The sequence below is a fragment of the Jaculus jaculus genome, chromosome 22 (assembly GCF_020740685.1).
Source record: "Jaculus jaculus isolate mJacJac1 chromosome 22, mJacJac1.mat.Y.cur, whole genome shotgun sequence".
Classification (NCBI taxonomy): Eukaryota; Metazoa; Chordata; class Mammalia; order Rodentia; family Dipodidae; genus Jaculus; species Jaculus jaculus.
Genome location: NC_059123.1, coordinates 11,991,450 through 12,009,706, shown reverse-complemented (window position 1 = coordinate 12,009,706; position 18,257 = coordinate 11,991,450). Strand labels below are relative to the sequence as shown.

General features: G+C 39.2%; 1 protein-coding gene across 1 annotated transcript in view; it reads right to left on the bottom strand.

Moving 5' to 3' along the window:
* Pik3c2g (phosphatidylinositol-4-phosphate 3-kinase catalytic subunit type 2 gamma) overlaps positions 1 to 17,543 on the bottom strand; it is a 336,855-nt gene extending 319,312 nt beyond the window's left edge. The window contains exons 1-4 of the mRNA XM_045139435.1: positions 16,887 to 17,543; positions 14,412 to 14,494; positions 9,663 to 9,820; positions 6,291 to 6,405 (exon numbers count right to left, since the gene is read on the bottom strand). Of these exons, the coding sequence (XP_044995370.1) occupies positions 6,291 to 6,405; positions 9,663 to 9,820; positions 14,412 to 14,494; positions 16,887 to 17,543 (1,013 nt within the window). The remainder of the gene's footprint in view (positions 1 to 6,290; positions 6,406 to 9,662; positions 9,821 to 14,411; positions 14,495 to 16,886) is intronic.
* Between the last annotated feature and the right edge of the window lie 714 nt (positions 17,544 to 18,257).

Genomic DNA, 18,257 nt, shown 5'->3' with positions numbered 1-18,257 from the left:
ACTGCTATAACATACGATTTCATGTTTTGTTTTTCTCAAATAAATATTTACTTTTTGACATAAAATTTGTTTTTATTTTTCCAAACTAATAGATTAAAAGATCAGTTGAAAACATATCATTTTACCTTTATAAACTACAATGCATGTATTATTAAAATATTAATCAGGCGAAAGTGTGGGGGGGGAGGGAGGGAATTAACATGGGATTTTTTTATAATGCTAATAAAATGATAATAAAAATTTTAAAACAAGTAAAAAAAATTCAGTTCACCATAGGCTTTAGTTTAAAAAAATATATTAATCAATGTATGTACCACTATAATTTGAAATTTATTTATGCATTAATGTAATAATTGATCTTATATTTCATTATTGATGTTACAATGTAATACCAGCTTTTATCAAAATTTTTAATACATAAATATTTTTGTAAAATAATTATTTGTTTTCTGGGAAATATTTTTTTTTGTTCATTTTTATTTATTTATTTGTGACATAGAGAGAAAGAGGCAGGTAGAGAGAGAGAGAGAGAGAATGGGTGCGCCAGGGCTTCCAGCCACTGCAAACGAACTCCAGACGCGTGCGCCCCCTTGTGCATCTGGCTAACGTGGGACCTGGGGAACCGAGCCTTGAACCGGGGTCCTAAGGCTTCACAGGCAAGCGCTTAACCGCTAAGCCATCTCTCCAGCCCTTCTGGGAAATATTTTTTAAGCAGAGATGTATCTCAATTGTTATAGTGCTTCCGGCATGTACAAAGTCCTGAGTTTTATCCTCATCTAGGCATATACCAGGCATGGTAGCACATAAATTGGTGTGATGGTACATGCCTACAATTTAAGCACTTGGATTGTGACTAAGGATATTTAGATGTTCAGGGTCATCTTTCACTGTATAGTGAGCTCAAAGCTAGCATAGGCAACATTACATAAGTTTATATACATCTTTTAAGTGTTTTATTAATTTATTTATTTTTGCAAGCAGAGAGAGAGGGAGATACACAGAGAGAACAGGCACACAAGGGCCTCCAGCCACTGCAATAGAGCTCCAGATGCGTGTACCACCGTGTGCATCTGGCATTACCTGGGTCCTGGGGAAGCGAACTCTGATCGTTAGGCTCCACAAGCAAGTGCCTTAACTGCTGAGTCATTTCTCCAGCCCTTGATACATTTTTAACACAATTCCCTTCATTTACTGCTTTATCATCTGTAGTCCCAGTAGCTGTTACATGCTTTTCATCTACTAGGTCAAATTCTTTCACTGTCATCTCCATTTTAGTCTTTATTCACATTCCTGTGTGTGTTTTTGCTTGTTGATAATAATTTTTAATGAAAACGCATTTTATGCATTTTAAGGCTATTCTGGTTTTAACTATTACAGAGTTCTGTCTACAGTATCTTTCCTTTAAATACAAGTTGACCATTGACTTTTCTCTCTTTTCTTTCTCATGCTTTCATCAACTTGTCTGTCCTCTGATCTATGGTAGCCTGCATACAGTATTAATACCAAACTAATAAGAGCATTTGATTGTTGGTGTGCAAGGGACTAAAAACTGTGTTTTCCAATGATTGGCCAAACATTTTGCACATGTGTGATTCTCAGTAGGTTTGGATATGCAATATAAAGATCCCTGCACATCCACCCTTGCCAACATCTGCAAATTACATACATTTGCCCCCAACATACCAACATGAAGAAGTACTTGCTGTTTCCTATATCCCACTTAAGTGGTTTTGCAGTACTATTTTATAGTGGAAAGTCAGAGTGATATGACTATATTCCAGTTTGAGGTTAGGTTTAATTTAACTTTGGATAACCTTGAACAAACTCAGATTTCCCATCTGTAAAACAGGGATCATTATAGTAATAACCTCATGCATATGTTATGAGATTTAAATGTCTACCCACTGTAAGGCAAACAGAGTATAATAAAGGCAGTTCACATTACTATCTTCACTGCACTTTTAGCTAATAGAGTGCACCAGGTGAATGCTAGTGTAAGCTTCAAAGTCTAAATTATCTTATTGCACAATTATCTTATTACATGTTGTAAGTACTGCTATAGAAAACTTTACAGACCGATATGTTACATAATTTATTTATTTTATTTTTATGAGAGAGAGAAAATAGGTGTGTCAGGGCCCCCAGCCACTGCAATAAAATTCAGACACATGTGCTGCCTTGTGTACATGCACAGCCTTGTGCATGTGTCACCTTGTGCATCTGGCTTACATGGACTCTACGTAGCTGAACATGAGTTCTTAAGCTTCACAGGCAAGCACCCTACCTGCTTAGCCATCTCTCCAGCCCAACAGACAGACTTTTAATTTTGAGTAAATATCTTAAATTATATAAACATGAACTAGATATAAATTGAATATCTTATCCTTTAGATGTTACAATGAACACTAATACTTTGCTTATTAAAATGAGTTATGTCAACACGCATAGGCTGTGACTTTTAAATAGGGAACAGATTCCTGATATGCATCACTTTCAATTCCTATTAGGTAGTTAATCAATATAATTAACCCATACTAAAACTGGACTACTTCTTTATCCTAGCTAAATCCAATTAAACACGATTTTAACAGAATTACATAATGTAGAAAGCAATTACAAATCTACTGTTTAATTTATCAATAAAGAAAAACATAATATGTTCTCTGTAACATTAAAATTTATTTATTTATTTATTTATTTATTTATTTATTTATTTATTTATGAGAGAGAGAGACAGACAGAAGAGAGAGAATAGATACACCATGGTCACCTTCCACTGTAAATGTACTATAGACCTTTGTCCCACTTAGTGTGTCCGGCTTTATAGAAGTATTGTGGAATTGAATCCAGGCTATCAGGCTTTACAAAAACATGCCGCTAACCTCTGGCTATCTACCCCGCCCACTGTGTAGCATTTTTATGTCAGTAATTTTTGAGCTACTTATGCAAAAAGTGCCCATTGCAAATTTCTCCACATTTCTATCTTGAAGCTGGAGTGATGGCTCAGCAATAAAACCACAAGGACCCGAGGTTGATACCTAGCTTTCACTTAGAAGTTGGACATGGGGGGCTGGGGAGAGATGGCTTAATAGTTAAGGCATTTGACTGCAAAGCCAGAGGATCCCGATTCAACTCTCCAGGACCCACACAAGCCAGATGCACAACAGGGCACATGCATCTGGAGTTCATTTACAGTGACTGGAGGCCCTGATGTGTGCGCTCGCTTGCTCTCTCCCTCTCTCTCTCTCACTCTCTCTTCTCTCTCTCTCTCTCTCTTTCTCCTCCTCCTCCTTCTTCTTCTTCCTCCCTCTCAAATAAATAAACATATATTTTTAAATAGGGACTGTAGAAATTGACTCAGAGGTTAAAGGCATTTTATTGAAAAGCCAAATGGTCTGCATTCAAGTCCCTGGTGCCTATGATTGGTGGTTAGATTCAGGTGTCCCCCATGAACTTAGGTGTTCTGAATGCTAGGTTTCCAGCTGATGGAGATTTGGGAATCAACACCTCCTGGATGTAGTGTATTGTTGGGGGCTGGCTGGTGGGTATTATAGCCAGTTTTTCCTTGTCAGTGTTTGGCATACTCTCCTGTTGCTTTTGTTCATCTAATCTTGCCCAGGAGGTTATATCCACCCTCTGCTCATGCCATAGTTTTTCACTGCCATCATGGAGCTTACCCTTGAGTCTGTAATCCAAAATAAACCTTTCTTTCCCCACAAGATGCCCTTGGTCAGATGATTTCTGCCAGCAGTGCGAACCTGACTGCAACACCATGTAAATCCAGATGCATCTGGAGTTTGTAGTGGTGGGAGGCCCTGGCACATCTATTCTTTCTCCCTCCTCCCCACTCTCTCCCTCTCTCATAAATAAAAAATACACTGGGCATGGCCATGCACATATGTAACCACAATGCTAAAGGTTGTCAACAGAAGCGAATCACTGGGGCTCACTAGTCAGCTAGACTGTCCAAGACTTGTGAGCAGCAGGTTCACTGAGAGCATCTGTCTCAGGGAGATGAGTGTGAGAGTGAGAGAGGAAGACCCTGGGTGTCCTCGTCTGGCCTCCACACATGAACATGGTGCACAAGGGTTGCACATGCATCACATACATGCACACACCAGTCACACACACATATAATGCACATGCTACACCACACCTAACTATAGCTTACTGAATGGTATTTCCTACTTCTAAAATTGTGCAGTGCTCTCATACGTTTAGTGTTCTTCAGATATAATGTTCTGGTATAAAAATTCAGACATGAATTTGGAAATCGGCATTTTCAGAAGATGATTATTAATGCACAATCATAACAAGATTTAATGCACTACTATATCTTTCTGTACTTATTGAAGATACTATAAAACCCTAGGTTTGGGGACAGTGGCAACTTAGATGCCGAGTATGCTGTTAGGTATTGAGGGTGTTAGACGTTGAGTGTGTTAGTGGACTCACAGGATAGGGATAAGGGTATATGTAGCTTAGTGCAACAAAGCATTTCTAATTTTCTATTATTATTTAATTATCACTGACAATAAGAAAAGAATAATTATTCTCAGAAGTTGCTAAGAATATAATGAAATTCACCAATTTGCCTACAAGATATTTTCATGTACATTCATGGTAAAATAATGGTAAACTCAAAAGAAATACATTTTTATTCTCATGAGAGTGTTGACAAGGCTTAGATGTTTGCAGAAATGCAAGGGAGAAATAAAAATGTCAATTCGCCTTATTTGGACATTTTAATTTTTAATATTCTATGCTTATGATTGCTACTCAATGCCAGCAGAAAGATGCATTTTCCCTACAGATGTATTATGTATGTGTGTCTCAAAAGAACTTCAAGGAAATGGCTTGTAACAGTAAAGTAAAACATTCAGATCTATACAAATTAAATAGCGATTTGAAGTTTGCATCCATGACAATAGACTTTGAGTTGTTTTAATGAACTGCCTAAATACAGAACAGAAGGGGGAAATAAGACTTACGCTTTTATGAAAATAATAGAATGCTCATTCTTAAACTCCCTAAGATTTTTAAAAACATCACTTGGTGGGGCTGGAGAGATGGCTTAGCGATTAAGCGCTTGCATGTGAAGCCTAAGGACACTGGTTCAAGGCTCGATTCCCCAGGACCCATATTAGCCAGATGCACAAGGGGGCGCATGTGTCTGGAATTTGTTTGCAGTAGCTGGAAGCCCTGGTGTACCCATTCTCTCTCTCTCACTCTCTCTTTCTCTCTCTCTCTCTCTCTCTCTCTCTCTCCCTCCTTCCTTTTCTCTGTCTGTCACTCTCACATAAATAAATCAAAATAAACAAAATGATTTTAAAAAAACATCATTTGGTGAACATACTTATAGCATTACAAACCATTAAATTTATTACATTTTTTAAATCTATAGTCTGTCCTAACAAGCTTTATTATACAGGTAGAACAACTTACTTCTTCTGCCTTATCTGGGTCTAAACTGAGTTTTAAAACTGAAATTCTCATGCATGGAGAATCGAGGGGAAAACGATGAAATGATTGGCTACTCTAGTCAGAGTTCACTTAAAACAACTACCGCCATAAATACACATATTATATAAAATAAGGCCAAAGAGAAGATTTCAAATGGTTCACAGAATGTAAAATTCACCACAAAAAAATGTCAAAATTGACTGAATCGCATCAGTTATAAGAATCTACCATTGCTGATTTGGAAACGGAGCTCCGTGGTAGAGCGCTTTCCTCGCATATGGGAGGTGCTCGGGTTCGATCCGCAGAATCCTTTCTGTATTAGTTACTTTGCTTCTCATTGGTGTAACCAAATAGCTGACAGGTGAACCGCAGGGAGAAAAGGCTTACTGTGCCTTACTGATTCAGAGGCTGGAGTCTCTTGTGGAAGGGGCGTCCTGGCAGAGCAGGTCAGTCTTTGCAACGTGAGGTTGTGGCTGGTGCCTGTCACTGTGGTAGACCAGGAAAGGCAGGAAGCTGGGGAAGGGATTCCAGTATGCCCTCCAACAGCCTGCAACCTAGCTGAGAAGGTCTGTTAGCGAGGAGGCAAGTGTGTGTGTGTGTGTGTGTGTGCGCGGGCACGCGAAGCACCCTAAGCTTCTCACACCTCCAGCTATGGAAACCAAACATCCAAACACAAATGTCAGGGGAAATTTTACACTCAAGCTGCAACTCCTCCTCACCTTCAAAAATATGAAATACACTATTTGTGCAATGTTTAAAAAACATGAAACAAAACACTACTTAGCACAAGTCATAGTAACAAACATTGACTTTAATAAGGTACTTACAACTGTAAAAATTCTTCAGAACCACAGATATGCAGGAGATGATCTTTGGGGAAAAGCTGGTCATTTGCACATAAATGTAGAATTTCGGCAATTAGGTCTTTGACAAGATAATTAGCTGAAAACAAAAGTGAATAACAAAAGTCAACAAGAGCTTATCAAACATGGATTGGGAAGTCTTGTGAATACAAATGCTAACTGCATTATGAAGTATTGTAGCTGTTTAGCTCCATCAAGAGGAATTACAGTGTGATGCATCTCATTTAGTAGATTCAGAGATATATTTGATAAATGCTGTTTGCAGTCACTAGAAGTTCAGTTCTGTTTTTATCACACATGATAATTCTAGGCATTGTTAAAAACCCTTGGTGCATTATGGCTGTGCATTAAAGACATTCCATTTTGTGTGAGTGTGTGAGAGAGAGATAGGGAGAGACAGGGAGGTGTGATATTGTATGTAGGCACCATGGTGAAGATTCATAAGCCCCTTGTGCATACATGCAGAGACCACAGGAAGCCATCAGGTGCCCATCACTCTTCTGCCACATCTCCCTAAGACAGGTAACCTCACTGTATCTAGAGATCACTGGGCCAGTTAAGTAGGCTGACCAGGGAGCCCAGAGAGACTTCTGTCTCCATTCCCCTAAATGCTGGGGTTCGGTTCGAGGCTCAGTTCCCCAGGTCCCACGTTAGCCAGATGCACAAGGGGGCGCACACGTCTGGAGTTCGTTTGCAGAGGCTGGAAGCCCTGGCGCGCCCATTCTCTCTCTCTCTCTATCTGTCTTTCTCTCTGTGTCTGTCGCTCTCAAATAAATAATTTAAAAATATATATTTTAAATGCTGGGGTTACAGGCATGCACAGCCTCACTTGGCTTTTTACATGGGAACTGGGTGTCAAACTCATAGTCTTTGATTTGTACAAAGAGCATTGCTACCTGCTGAGCCATCTCCCCAACCTTGCACTGCCTTGATATTAAGACAATTCTACAATGGTTGACCTGTGTTGATCATTGTTCTGTCATTAAGGCCTGGGAATCATATACACTTCATCAGATATAATTTCTTCTACCTTTTCTTCTACCTTTATGATCAAATTTCCTCATTGGTTACAAGGGGTTTGTGGTTGCATAATTTATTTCCTTTAGAAATCTGATTGGAAACTAACATGCAAATAAAGTAAACCAATGTGCTCAGCATGTATAATAGTGTCCTGGTCTCCTCTTGAGTGTCACCTGATGGGATCAGTTGCTGAATCAAGTACGTGAAATTCTTGCTGACACTTCGCCAGTAAGAAAGTCTCACTCTCCAGTCCAGGCTGACCTGGAATTCATTATGTAGTCTAAGAGTGGCCTTGAACTCGCAGTGATCCTTCTACCTCTGCCTCCCAAGTGCTGGGATTGAAGGCGTGTGTTACCACGCCCGGCTTTCATCTTTCTGTTGGAGTCCAGGAGCTCTGCTCTGGAGAATGGCTTTCTGAGCTCCTGTGGTAAGACGCCTCCTCATACCTTCCCATGTCGCCCTCTGAATGGCTCAGAACCAACTCAAATGGAGCACGCCTAAGCTTCAAGTCACCATCTTTGTCTCTGGAGCCAGTCGTTATTCTGCGAGTTAAAGTTCTCATGGACATTATGAGCTGACAAGTACTGGGATTTCCTTTGAGTAGATTTTCTAGCTGCACTTTTATTTCAGTCTCTGAAGGAATCCCTTCCTTCATTTCCGGTCCTCGTCCACTCTGTGCCACACCCTCACCTCTGCATTTTCCTCAGCCTCTGCATTTTCTGTCCACTGAACCCATGCCGGTGGCCATTCTGGTTGGATTAAGGTGCTTTTGATTAGGGCTGGAGAATCAGAATCCCGCTTTTAAAAATGGTGAGTTGGAGCTACTAGAGTGATGGAATTGTCTGTAGATTGTTGGCCAAATAGCACATTGCTTAAGAGCTTGTCTTTTGAGGAAACTGAGGAATGAATCAGCAGAGAACAAGATAGACATGGAAGCAATTTCACAGAAAGATGAGCTCAGGGCATAAAGCGTTTGGGGATACTTGGGCATTTTTTGATAAATTCCTTCTCTTGAATGCTAGGAGTTCTTTTAATCTTTATACATGTCTTCCTGTTATTTTGGCCAGCAGGAGTTGGTTTCTTCCTGTTTCAAAGCAGATGGTCTGAACTAAGATCCCAGCATATCATTGCCACGTTTCCGTCAACTGTGCTTGCCTCCTTAGGGCCTTGAGTTTGCTAAGAAAGAAGGCACGCTGATCCAAATTAACCAGTGAACGGGGGACAGCATTTCTTGGACGATTATGTGTCGAAAATGGTTCCCTAGTGCTACATAATAACTTTTTTTTTTAGTAGCAACTAAGTGCTGTTTAAAGAACTAACAATGTTTCTTCTTAAAAAAAAAAAAAAAGCAACTATAGGGCTGAAGAGATGGCTTAGCAGTTAAGGCTTTTGCCTGCAAAGTCAAAGGATCCCAGTTTGAACGTTAGCCAGATGCACAAGGAGGTGCATGCATCTGGAGTTCATTTGCAGTGACTAGAGGCCCTGGCACACCCATTCTCTCCTCTTTCTCTCTCTTTCCCTCTTTCTCTCTACCAAATAAACAAATAAAATATATTTTTTTAAAAAAACAACTATAATAGTGACATAAGATTAAATGCTGGCTTGGGGAAATGGTTCAAGGTTAAAGGCACTTGTTTACAAAGTATGATATCCCAGGTTCGATTCCCCAGTAACCAGGTAATGCCAGATGCCAGGGGCTCTGGGCTGCATACTCATATTCTCTCTATCTCTCCACAAATAAATAAAAATATTATAAAGGATTAAACACCTTCAAAATAAGCTAAAAGAAGACAATCGTCTGTTGAGTTTGATAGAACATCGAGTTCCAAATCCACCACTGGGGATAACTAATTAGTCAACAGTTCTTATTGTCAGGATAGTGTGGGCTCCATAGGGCTTCTGGGCCTCTCATGAGTAGCAACGGGGACACATGGATTCTCTGCACTGGGTCTAGCTCACAACTGACTCATAGTTGAACAAAAGAGCTCTTGCTGATAGATAGGAACAGTTTTCACGTACATATCCACTTACTGATCTGTCATATTATTGAAATTGCATTTGCTTATAATACATGGTAAGCTTGCTCTACCTGCAATCATTAATAGCATAAAAATAGTTTTCAGGAGGGCAATATGAAGAAAGTTCTTGGATTCTCTCCCTGCCTATGACAAATGTTAACAAACGTTCTCAGCTATTTTACTCTTATTTTACTTCAGGGCAAAACAGTGCCTCACCGTGGTTCTTTTAATGACTTCAAGGCTGTCTTTTAATTCCAGCACTATCAAGATTTGTATACTTACGCCAAGAGTTGCTTACCACATGGCTTAAGATGAAGGGGTTGTGCTGAGTTGTCGGTGAAAATATTTATACTGAATTTGGTGTTAGCAAAGAGCTGAGCTGGAAACGCTGTAGCAATACTCCAGATCCTCCCGGAATTGGAGTGAATGTCAGCTGCACTGTATGTTTCTCTTATTCTGAAATATGCCAAGAAAATGCTCAGGACAAGATCTGAACTTTTTTTTTTTAAATAATACCACCCATAATATAAGTGTTAGAAACATCTGCAGTGTTTTCTTTTTCAAACTTTAAAACTGGATCACCACCCACTGCTGGCTTGGGGCACAGCGCATTTACTCACGCTAGATTGGAAGAGATTTTAGTCATACCAAAAAAATACTGTAAAGGACAGCCTCTAGTTTTCACAGGAGTACCTCAACCAAAATAATTAAGAACACATTGTCAAAAAATTGATAGATGAAAATTCACTCTGAACATTATTACTGCTTCTCTAACTTGCTTCAGATGTCTGAATTCCTCCTCTCAGAGTTATCTCAAGCCCAAATTTTGTCAAGCACAAGGTCATATCATTTTAAGATTGAGAGATTTTGGTCAGCATCCTTTGTTTGTGTCTGTTTCATAAACACAGTTTATGATTCCCAATTTTTTTAATTCATGAATTTGACACAAATAACTGAGCCTGAATGCATGCTGAACAATGACCATATACATGGGTCAAATAGTTGTTCCTGAGTTTATCCTTGGAGAAGCTCTGGGTTGTAACCTGACACATCTATTACTGATGTGATGGCCAGAGGCATATTATTTAACTAGCTTCTGTGTTTATAATAAAGGAGATGTTAATATCTACTTCAAAGCTTTATTGTGCATGCTAAAAGGCAAAAGGCATATAAAAGATTTGCAGGCTGTAAAATAAAGTTTCATAATTATCATCATAGGTGACTATAACTGTTTTCTATAAACCTGTTTTATATCCACATATAGAACCTAACAGAGATGCTCACAAATATAAAATGGCTTTGATGGCAACAGTGAAATTGTACTGGGGTTCAGTGTGAGTTACGCTGCTCCCTAAACTCTTCCAAAATAGACTTCATAATTCTATACTAATACTGTGCATCCCCAGTGCCATGTTTGGGTGAAAACTGTCCTCAATGCCACCGGCTCTTGGGTTTGGACACTGGGTCCCCAGCTTGTGTTGTGGTTTGAGGAGCTTATGGAAATGTCAGAAGGTGATGCCTAGCTGGAAGAGCGGGTCACGGGGGTTCAGGCTGTGAGGCTCACAGCTCAGCTCCTTTCCTGGCCCGTCTGTGCTTCCAGATCCTTTGAGATGTGAGCAAGCGACTGCTGCAATGTCCCGCTACCACAGACGCCTACACACGGCCTGGGACCACCATGGTTTCCCTGCTGTGATGGGCTGTGTCCCTTCAAACCATGAGCCTAATGAGTTTCTCCTTTAATTTACTTCTGTCAGGTATTTATTCAGTGGGGCAAGGAAAGTCACTAGTCCCGTGCTTACTGTGTTCAGGGCTAATCTAGACCCAGGGCCTTGAATTGGTTCAAACTCATCACCCTTCAGTTTCCATTGAAACACAACCTCTCTGAGGAGGTTGGCAAATGGACAAGCACACCTCTATATTCACCTGGTGGCAAGCATACATCAATAGCACCCAGTGCACAGGGTCCCATTCCCTTCATTTTTTGATTCTTAATATCTGCAGAGCACACTTCACTACCACCAAAGAAAAGGGCTTCACAGCCATCACCGCTGGGAAGCACTGTTCAGAATAAAAATGGCCCATTCTCCTGTGGTGCGCCCTGCTACCAAGGTCTCTGCATGCATCAGGATGAGGAGGATTCATGACTCAGCACTCAGTGATGACAAGCCACCACTCAAGGAAACAGCCTCACCTTCTAGTATTTTGGAGAATTACATCTAAAATGAAAATTCATGGATTATTCTCTCTTAGACTTTTGCTGACTATCTGCTGTGGGCCAGAAACTTCTTTCATAGGCCTTGGACTTCCATCACATATATTTTTTTTAAGTTGTGGCATATTTCCAAAAATAGCAGTTTTAAATTATGTCAAAAGAAATCACATTCAACCAATTAAAAAAAATCTCTTTATCAGGGGCATAAAGGAATGCTAATAGCATTGAATTTGGCTTCCTTAAGTGTTAGAAAAAAATCAGCTGGCTATGTAGATCTATTTGATTGTGGCTTTTCAGAAATTTTGGAGAATGTCTTGCAAAACTTGGTGTTCAATTTCTACTAAATCTTTTTTTCTCTGTTTTTATTTTATTTTAACTTAAGAATGCAACACATAGTGAGTCTTAAAAGTTTGCAATTGTATACAAAATCATGATGCACATATACATTTAATTATCCTCTTAGTGAGAGCATATTTTCAATTGAAAATGTATTGAAGATACGGGAAAATGAAACAAATCTAACCTATGGCTTTCTTTCAGTAAGTCAACATTACTGCTTCAGGCTGGTTGTTTTAATTCTCATGACTGGTTCCAATACCATCAAGTAAACAATGCATTTAAGATTTTAGAACACATACTATAAGCTACTGACAAAACACACAGCATGTTTTCAGGCCACCACCACTTCTACATGATTTCACCTATGAATATAACATTAAATATTGAAAAAAAAATGAAGTGAGGTTAAAGACTTAGCTCAGTTGTGGCTTTCAGAGCAAGTGCCAGACCCTACCATCCAAAAGAGAAAAAAACACTGCAGCTGCAGAAGATAATAAACTTCCATTTGGTGATGCTGTGATGAGGAGACACATTTTAAACATTTATTTATTGATTTATTTATTTGAGAGCGACAGACACAGAGAGAAAGACAGATAGAGGGAGAGAGAGAGAATTTATTTGAGAGCGACAGACACAGAGAGAAAGACAGATAGAGGGAGAGAGAGAGAATGGGCACGCCAGGGCTTCCAGCCTATGCAAACAAACTCCAGACGCGTGCGCCCCCTTGTGCATCTGGCTAACGTGGGACCTGAGGAACTGAGCCTCGAACCAGGGTCCTTAGGCTTCACAGGCAAGCGCTTAACCGTTAAGCCATCTCTCCAGCCCAACACATTTTATAATACAAGGGCACCGTGCCTCCTACTCAGCAGCAGGAATGGTCAGTCTCTTATTTAAGGAAGCAAGCTTCCTTTCCTCTCTGTTTTTGGTGTGTGGTTGTGTGTGCGCATGTCCACAGGCACATGTAAATGTTGGCGTGCTCCTCTGTGTGATGCACGGGCATCACTACACGCATGTGGAGCTCAGAGGACAGCTGTCAGGTATCTACCCTCGCCCCTCGCATTCCACCCTTTTGAGGCAAGGTCTCTTGTTAACTGGTCTGTTCACATAGTGATCATTGCTGTGGGTTTCTGGGATATTGTCCGTCTCTGGCTCCCTTCTTGCCTGTAGACTCTAGCAGGATAACATGCAGCTTTATGTACCTGGCTCAGGTACTCACACTTAGCTCAGGTACTCACACTTAGCTCAGGTACTCACACTTAGCGTTGTATCCAGTAAACCATCTTCTCAGACCCTAAAGTGGCCAGTTTACAACAATATTTGTTTGTTGTTTTGTGATATTGAATAGCTTATTAGTGAAAGAATAGTTATTGATAACATTAAAGATGCTAATATTCGAATGCAAAAGGACATTTAATTTTGTCTGCTTCATATATAAGAACAATAAACAAAAGGTATACTTTGGCATGATTTTGAAACAATTTATTTTGTCTTGCATTTTTTTGTCTTAATTCTCCAAATATGGCATTTTTTTTAAGTTGTGTATGTGTGTAGATTTCTTTCTGGATGTATGTGTGCATTTCTACATGTGTGCTTTTGTGTGTGTGTGTGTGTGTGTGTGTGCACATGTTTTTGTTCATGATAGTGACTTTGTTTTATTTTCTTGTATTCTTTTTTTTTTTTTTTTAATCTGAATACATCTCATGAATGAAGTAGTGTATTGATACAGGGTTAAGTTAGTGAGTTAATAGTGATCCAATTCTTTAACTCAAAATGACCATGTACTAGAAAGTTAAAAGCTTATAAATACATTTATAGCTCAAACATTCATAGGACTATAAAGCGAGAGGACTCCAATATAAATGCATTAAATTCTCAAAGTTTTCTTAAGTGACAAGATGTCATCTGATGAATTTTAATACTAATAAGAAACCAATCTATGAGAAGAGCACTTACTTTTATAGCAGACAATTTTTATATAGCAAGATCCATGACATCTTTTCTAATGTCCTTTAGCAATCAAATTTGTTTTTCAGTGGACAAACACTCTTGCATTTGTTTAATGTTCTGGCAACTCAAGATAAGATTTAGCTAATAAGAAGAAGGTAATCACAGGAATCTCTGTAGAATGTGCTGGTAAGAAAGTTAATCTGTGTTAACTTGGGTCTGAGCCAGAAGAATGATGTCCTCACATCACTAATAGGAAATGATTCCACTGCAAAGCAGATTACCAAGGAACAACTAATGTAGTTTAGAAATTGTGAAAATAATGCTTATCAAGTCTTCAAAAGAAAATATTTAACTATAAATAACAAGAGTCCCAATACAGAAGTTGATCAATAAACTAGCTGGCCAAATTTTTTTTTTTTTTGCTTTTTCTGTATTCACAGTTATAGCAAATTGACATTTTATATGCAAGATTAATAACTGAGTAGCATAAAATGCACACATGTATTCCAGCACAGAAAGTGTAAAAATAATGGAAATAGCCATACTCACTTCTTTACTTTGTCACAAAAGGAGGCCAGGTACATTGTACTCCCTTGAGGTGTATCAACTATGTCAATGGGATGCCCTATTGGCTGAAAATAAAATAGCTCAGTTAATATAGTTCAATACAGAGAAAAGACTAATGCATCTGTGAACTTTGATCCTATTTTAAAGATGCAATTGGGTTAAATTTTATAATACAATTATCTTTATGTCAATAAATGACTGCATTTACATGGAATTTGAGTTTATTTAGCTCTAGTAGTTGATATTTTCAACTAAATTTGAGATAATTTATTTTTTCAAGTTAATTTTTATCTCTACTTTTCTCTCTCTGGCTAATTCTAGTTGCTCATATATTGTGCTCCTTGCTGTTAAAATCTGTGAATACTTGTTCTGTTTTCTTCGTATATTTGTTTGTGATTCACTACAGCCCTTTATCCTATGCTGAATTTGAACTTGACCTCCATGGTATGATTACATGGGTGCACTGCCATGCCCAACCTACTGAGCATTTTTATATGATTCTTTTATTTTTCACTCCAATGTGGGCAATTATAGAAATAGCTTTAACTTTTAACTTCATGACTTTCCTACATCATCTCCTACCTGTTATTAGAAAATCTAAAGCTTCTTTCACAACAGATACTGCTTTTCATATGAATTGCCATTTTTGCTTATTTTCATAGTTTTGAATTTTTGGGGAGATTTTTCATCCATTTTGCTGTTATGAATATCCAACATTTAAGCTACATATACATACATACATATATGGTTAATTCATACAGCTGACGTATCTTAGGCTCCTTCCACCAGTTCAATTATTTTCTTGACTGGAGCTTTACAATCTCGACCTCTTTCCCTACTTGCACATTTGGCATATTATGGCACATTGTGACTCATGAATTTTAAAGTGAAATTTGTCACTGGCACCAGATATTTGGGATCCTGTTGGTCTTGTCACTCTTGGTTTTATTCTTTAACCAGCCACATTTTTTTTTTTTTTTTTTTTTTTTTTTGTGCTGTGGCTCCATTCATTTTAGAGCCTGATTTCAGGTCTGAGGACATGGTTGCCTGCCGTTTTCAGTGTGGTCTGATTCCTGTCTTGGCCATACTTCAGCACTGTCTAACTTCTCCTCTATGTCATGACAACAATATTCTTTCAGTCCTCAACTCGACATCCACAATGACCACTTAGCCTGCCCAAGAAGGTTTAGTAAACGTCCGTAGATTTCTGAACTCACTGCTCGCATGTCTCACTCTTCCCAGGCTCTCTGCCCAAGTTCCAGCTGGTTCTGCAGCCTGCAGCTGGCTTTCAGCCCCTCTCTTCAGCTCTGTGAATCACCTGCCACTGGGCTCCACCAGACCACACAGCAGCAGGAAGCTGCCTTCAGGCCGAGGCAGGATGTCCACTGAGCTCAAGGATCCATTGACTGCCTGTTTCCAGGGTCTAAATTTAACTGCTCCAATCATTGTGCCTAAGTTTAAATGTATTTTTCAGCAGTAGGAAAACCTTAGTAATTGCCCTATTGTCATGGTAACAGCTAGATGTTCCTAAAATGCATTCACATTCAGTTCTGATAATCCGAGAGGCTGCCTCTCCTGCAGCAGCTTCAGGTCAGATTAGGCACTGCTTCTCTTCTGCGCTCCCTCTGTCTGTTGTTTCACTGTGGCTGTGGGTACTGCTCAAGTTGGTGCGAGTAAAATTCCTGAGCTCATGGATTCTTCCCTTCTCTATAACCATCCTGCTGCCAAATCACGATGTAAAGCTTTAACACATCCTTGTTGGTCAAATGCAGAACCCCTTCAGATCACCCTACAAGGTACAGCTGCAGCAATCTTTCTTCTGTCATACTATTTACTCTGGCTCCAGTCGTGTCTAGACTCAGTGTAAGCGGGGAAGCCTTCAGATGCGACCCAGGAAACTCTGTGCTTGCCACAATGATTACAAGGTTATTAATGATGGCATTAGAATGAGTTGGATGGTAATTATTTCATTTCCTACTCATGGAGTGATTGCAGAGGATGTTGCCTGCCAATAACATAATTTGGAAGCCTCTGCATAAAATGACATTTTTCCTAAAGTAATGGTAAGAAAAATTTAAATCCTGATAATGTGACTCAAAATGGAAATGTAATGAAGTGTGTGTGTGTGTGTGTGTGTGTGTGTGTGTGTGTGTATACAGGAAAGACTAGATAATGGTTAAATTATATTTTTATCCCTTAAGATTAAGAATTAGTTCATATGTTATTTTTAGATTTGGCGAAACTAGAAGAAAATGATAGCTAAAAATTCAATTTCCTTTTTCATTTAGAAAAAAACAAGATTAGCTCAAGAACATGGAATTTGTGAAAGTAAATGAACTTCTCACAGTAGTACTAATAGTTTTTCCTATGTAAGATGATTCAAGTTTATCACCGGTTAATCCATTTTTGAATGATTATTCAGTTTCACCTTTGGGGTCACTTAGAGTACACATATGCCTTTACCTTTTCCATTAATGTGTTTTCCCATGCCCTGGGTACAAAAGAGTCCTTAATGAACATCAGAGAAGGTTCTACAACATTCGTGTGTAACTTATTCTCTTTGTTTGGTAAGAAGTCTGTTAAGAAGGATGGATATTCAGAATGACTGTTGTTCTCAAACCCTATATGGTAGTTATGATTTTCATTTTCTAATTCTCTTTGTGGATGACATCTGAGTGGACTTAAAACCTTGATTCCAGAAGCATGCGTGATGTCATATTGTCCTATGGGGTTTCCCCATGAGTTTTCTTTATCCACACTTTGCTGTGTGGGTAGCAGAGAAGAATGAAAACCAATTGCCGATGTTTTCTCAACTTCATGCCAGGAGAGTTCAGGATGCTTATAACTTAATTCATTCAGCGGTCCTTGGTGTGTTCTATCTAATGAGTGCCATTTTGAGTCCAAGTTTTGTGCATTGGGCACAAAGACAGTGTCTTTTTCAGCCTCACTCTGCAAGAGTGGGATTTTATTACTGATCTCTTCCACTAGCTGATCAAAACCCAACCTGACTTGGTGGGAAGGTAGGTGTTGATGTTCAGGGTAAAATCCTGGGTACTTGTCTTGCCCTTGCTGTGATTCACTGGAATTTGGATCTGCTCGCCCGCTATATGCCATTCCTTATGTTCTGTGGCTGGGAGAAGTGACTTGGCTCCTGGTATCTCCTTGATTATAGTACAGAAGAGAACAGAAATTTTCCTAGAAATGAAAAAGAAAAAAAAAACAAACAAACAAGGAAGCAAAATATATTTAGCAACATGCATTAAGCCTGATGAACAAGTAGAAACATTTCCTGAATACTGTGAAACTCCACCAGGATTCATATTACAAATCTGAGGGAGAAAACTGACTGTGGACTCAAGATATTCCCATGTCAGGAAAACAAGTTTACCTCAGTTATGACAAGTTTCCTAAATCCACCCTAATTCCATATTTCCTTTGACTCTTTTGTTACCAAAGTCCACTCTGCCTTCACAACCCCATGTGTAAGCACGTTAAGATGCTAAAGGGTATGACTGGCTGGGCAGCCTGACCTTGCTTGGCAATGATTCCATCCTTCAGAATTATCTGCTCTTCCCCATTGTGCAACTGATCACCTCAAAGTAGCTGGGGAGGTTTTGGGCACTAAGACTCTTCAAATGATTGCAAATTCGTTAAACCACTTCTACAAAGTTCTTTAGGGAACTTCGTGTCATAAAATTCAAGGAGATGTTTCTCTCCATTTTGACATTGGTTCTCTATGGCACCTGATGCCAATCACTGATCTCTCTTTCAGCGTCTTGCCACCTTACTTTGGCTTTCTGCTCATACCACACTGTGAATTTCTCCTTG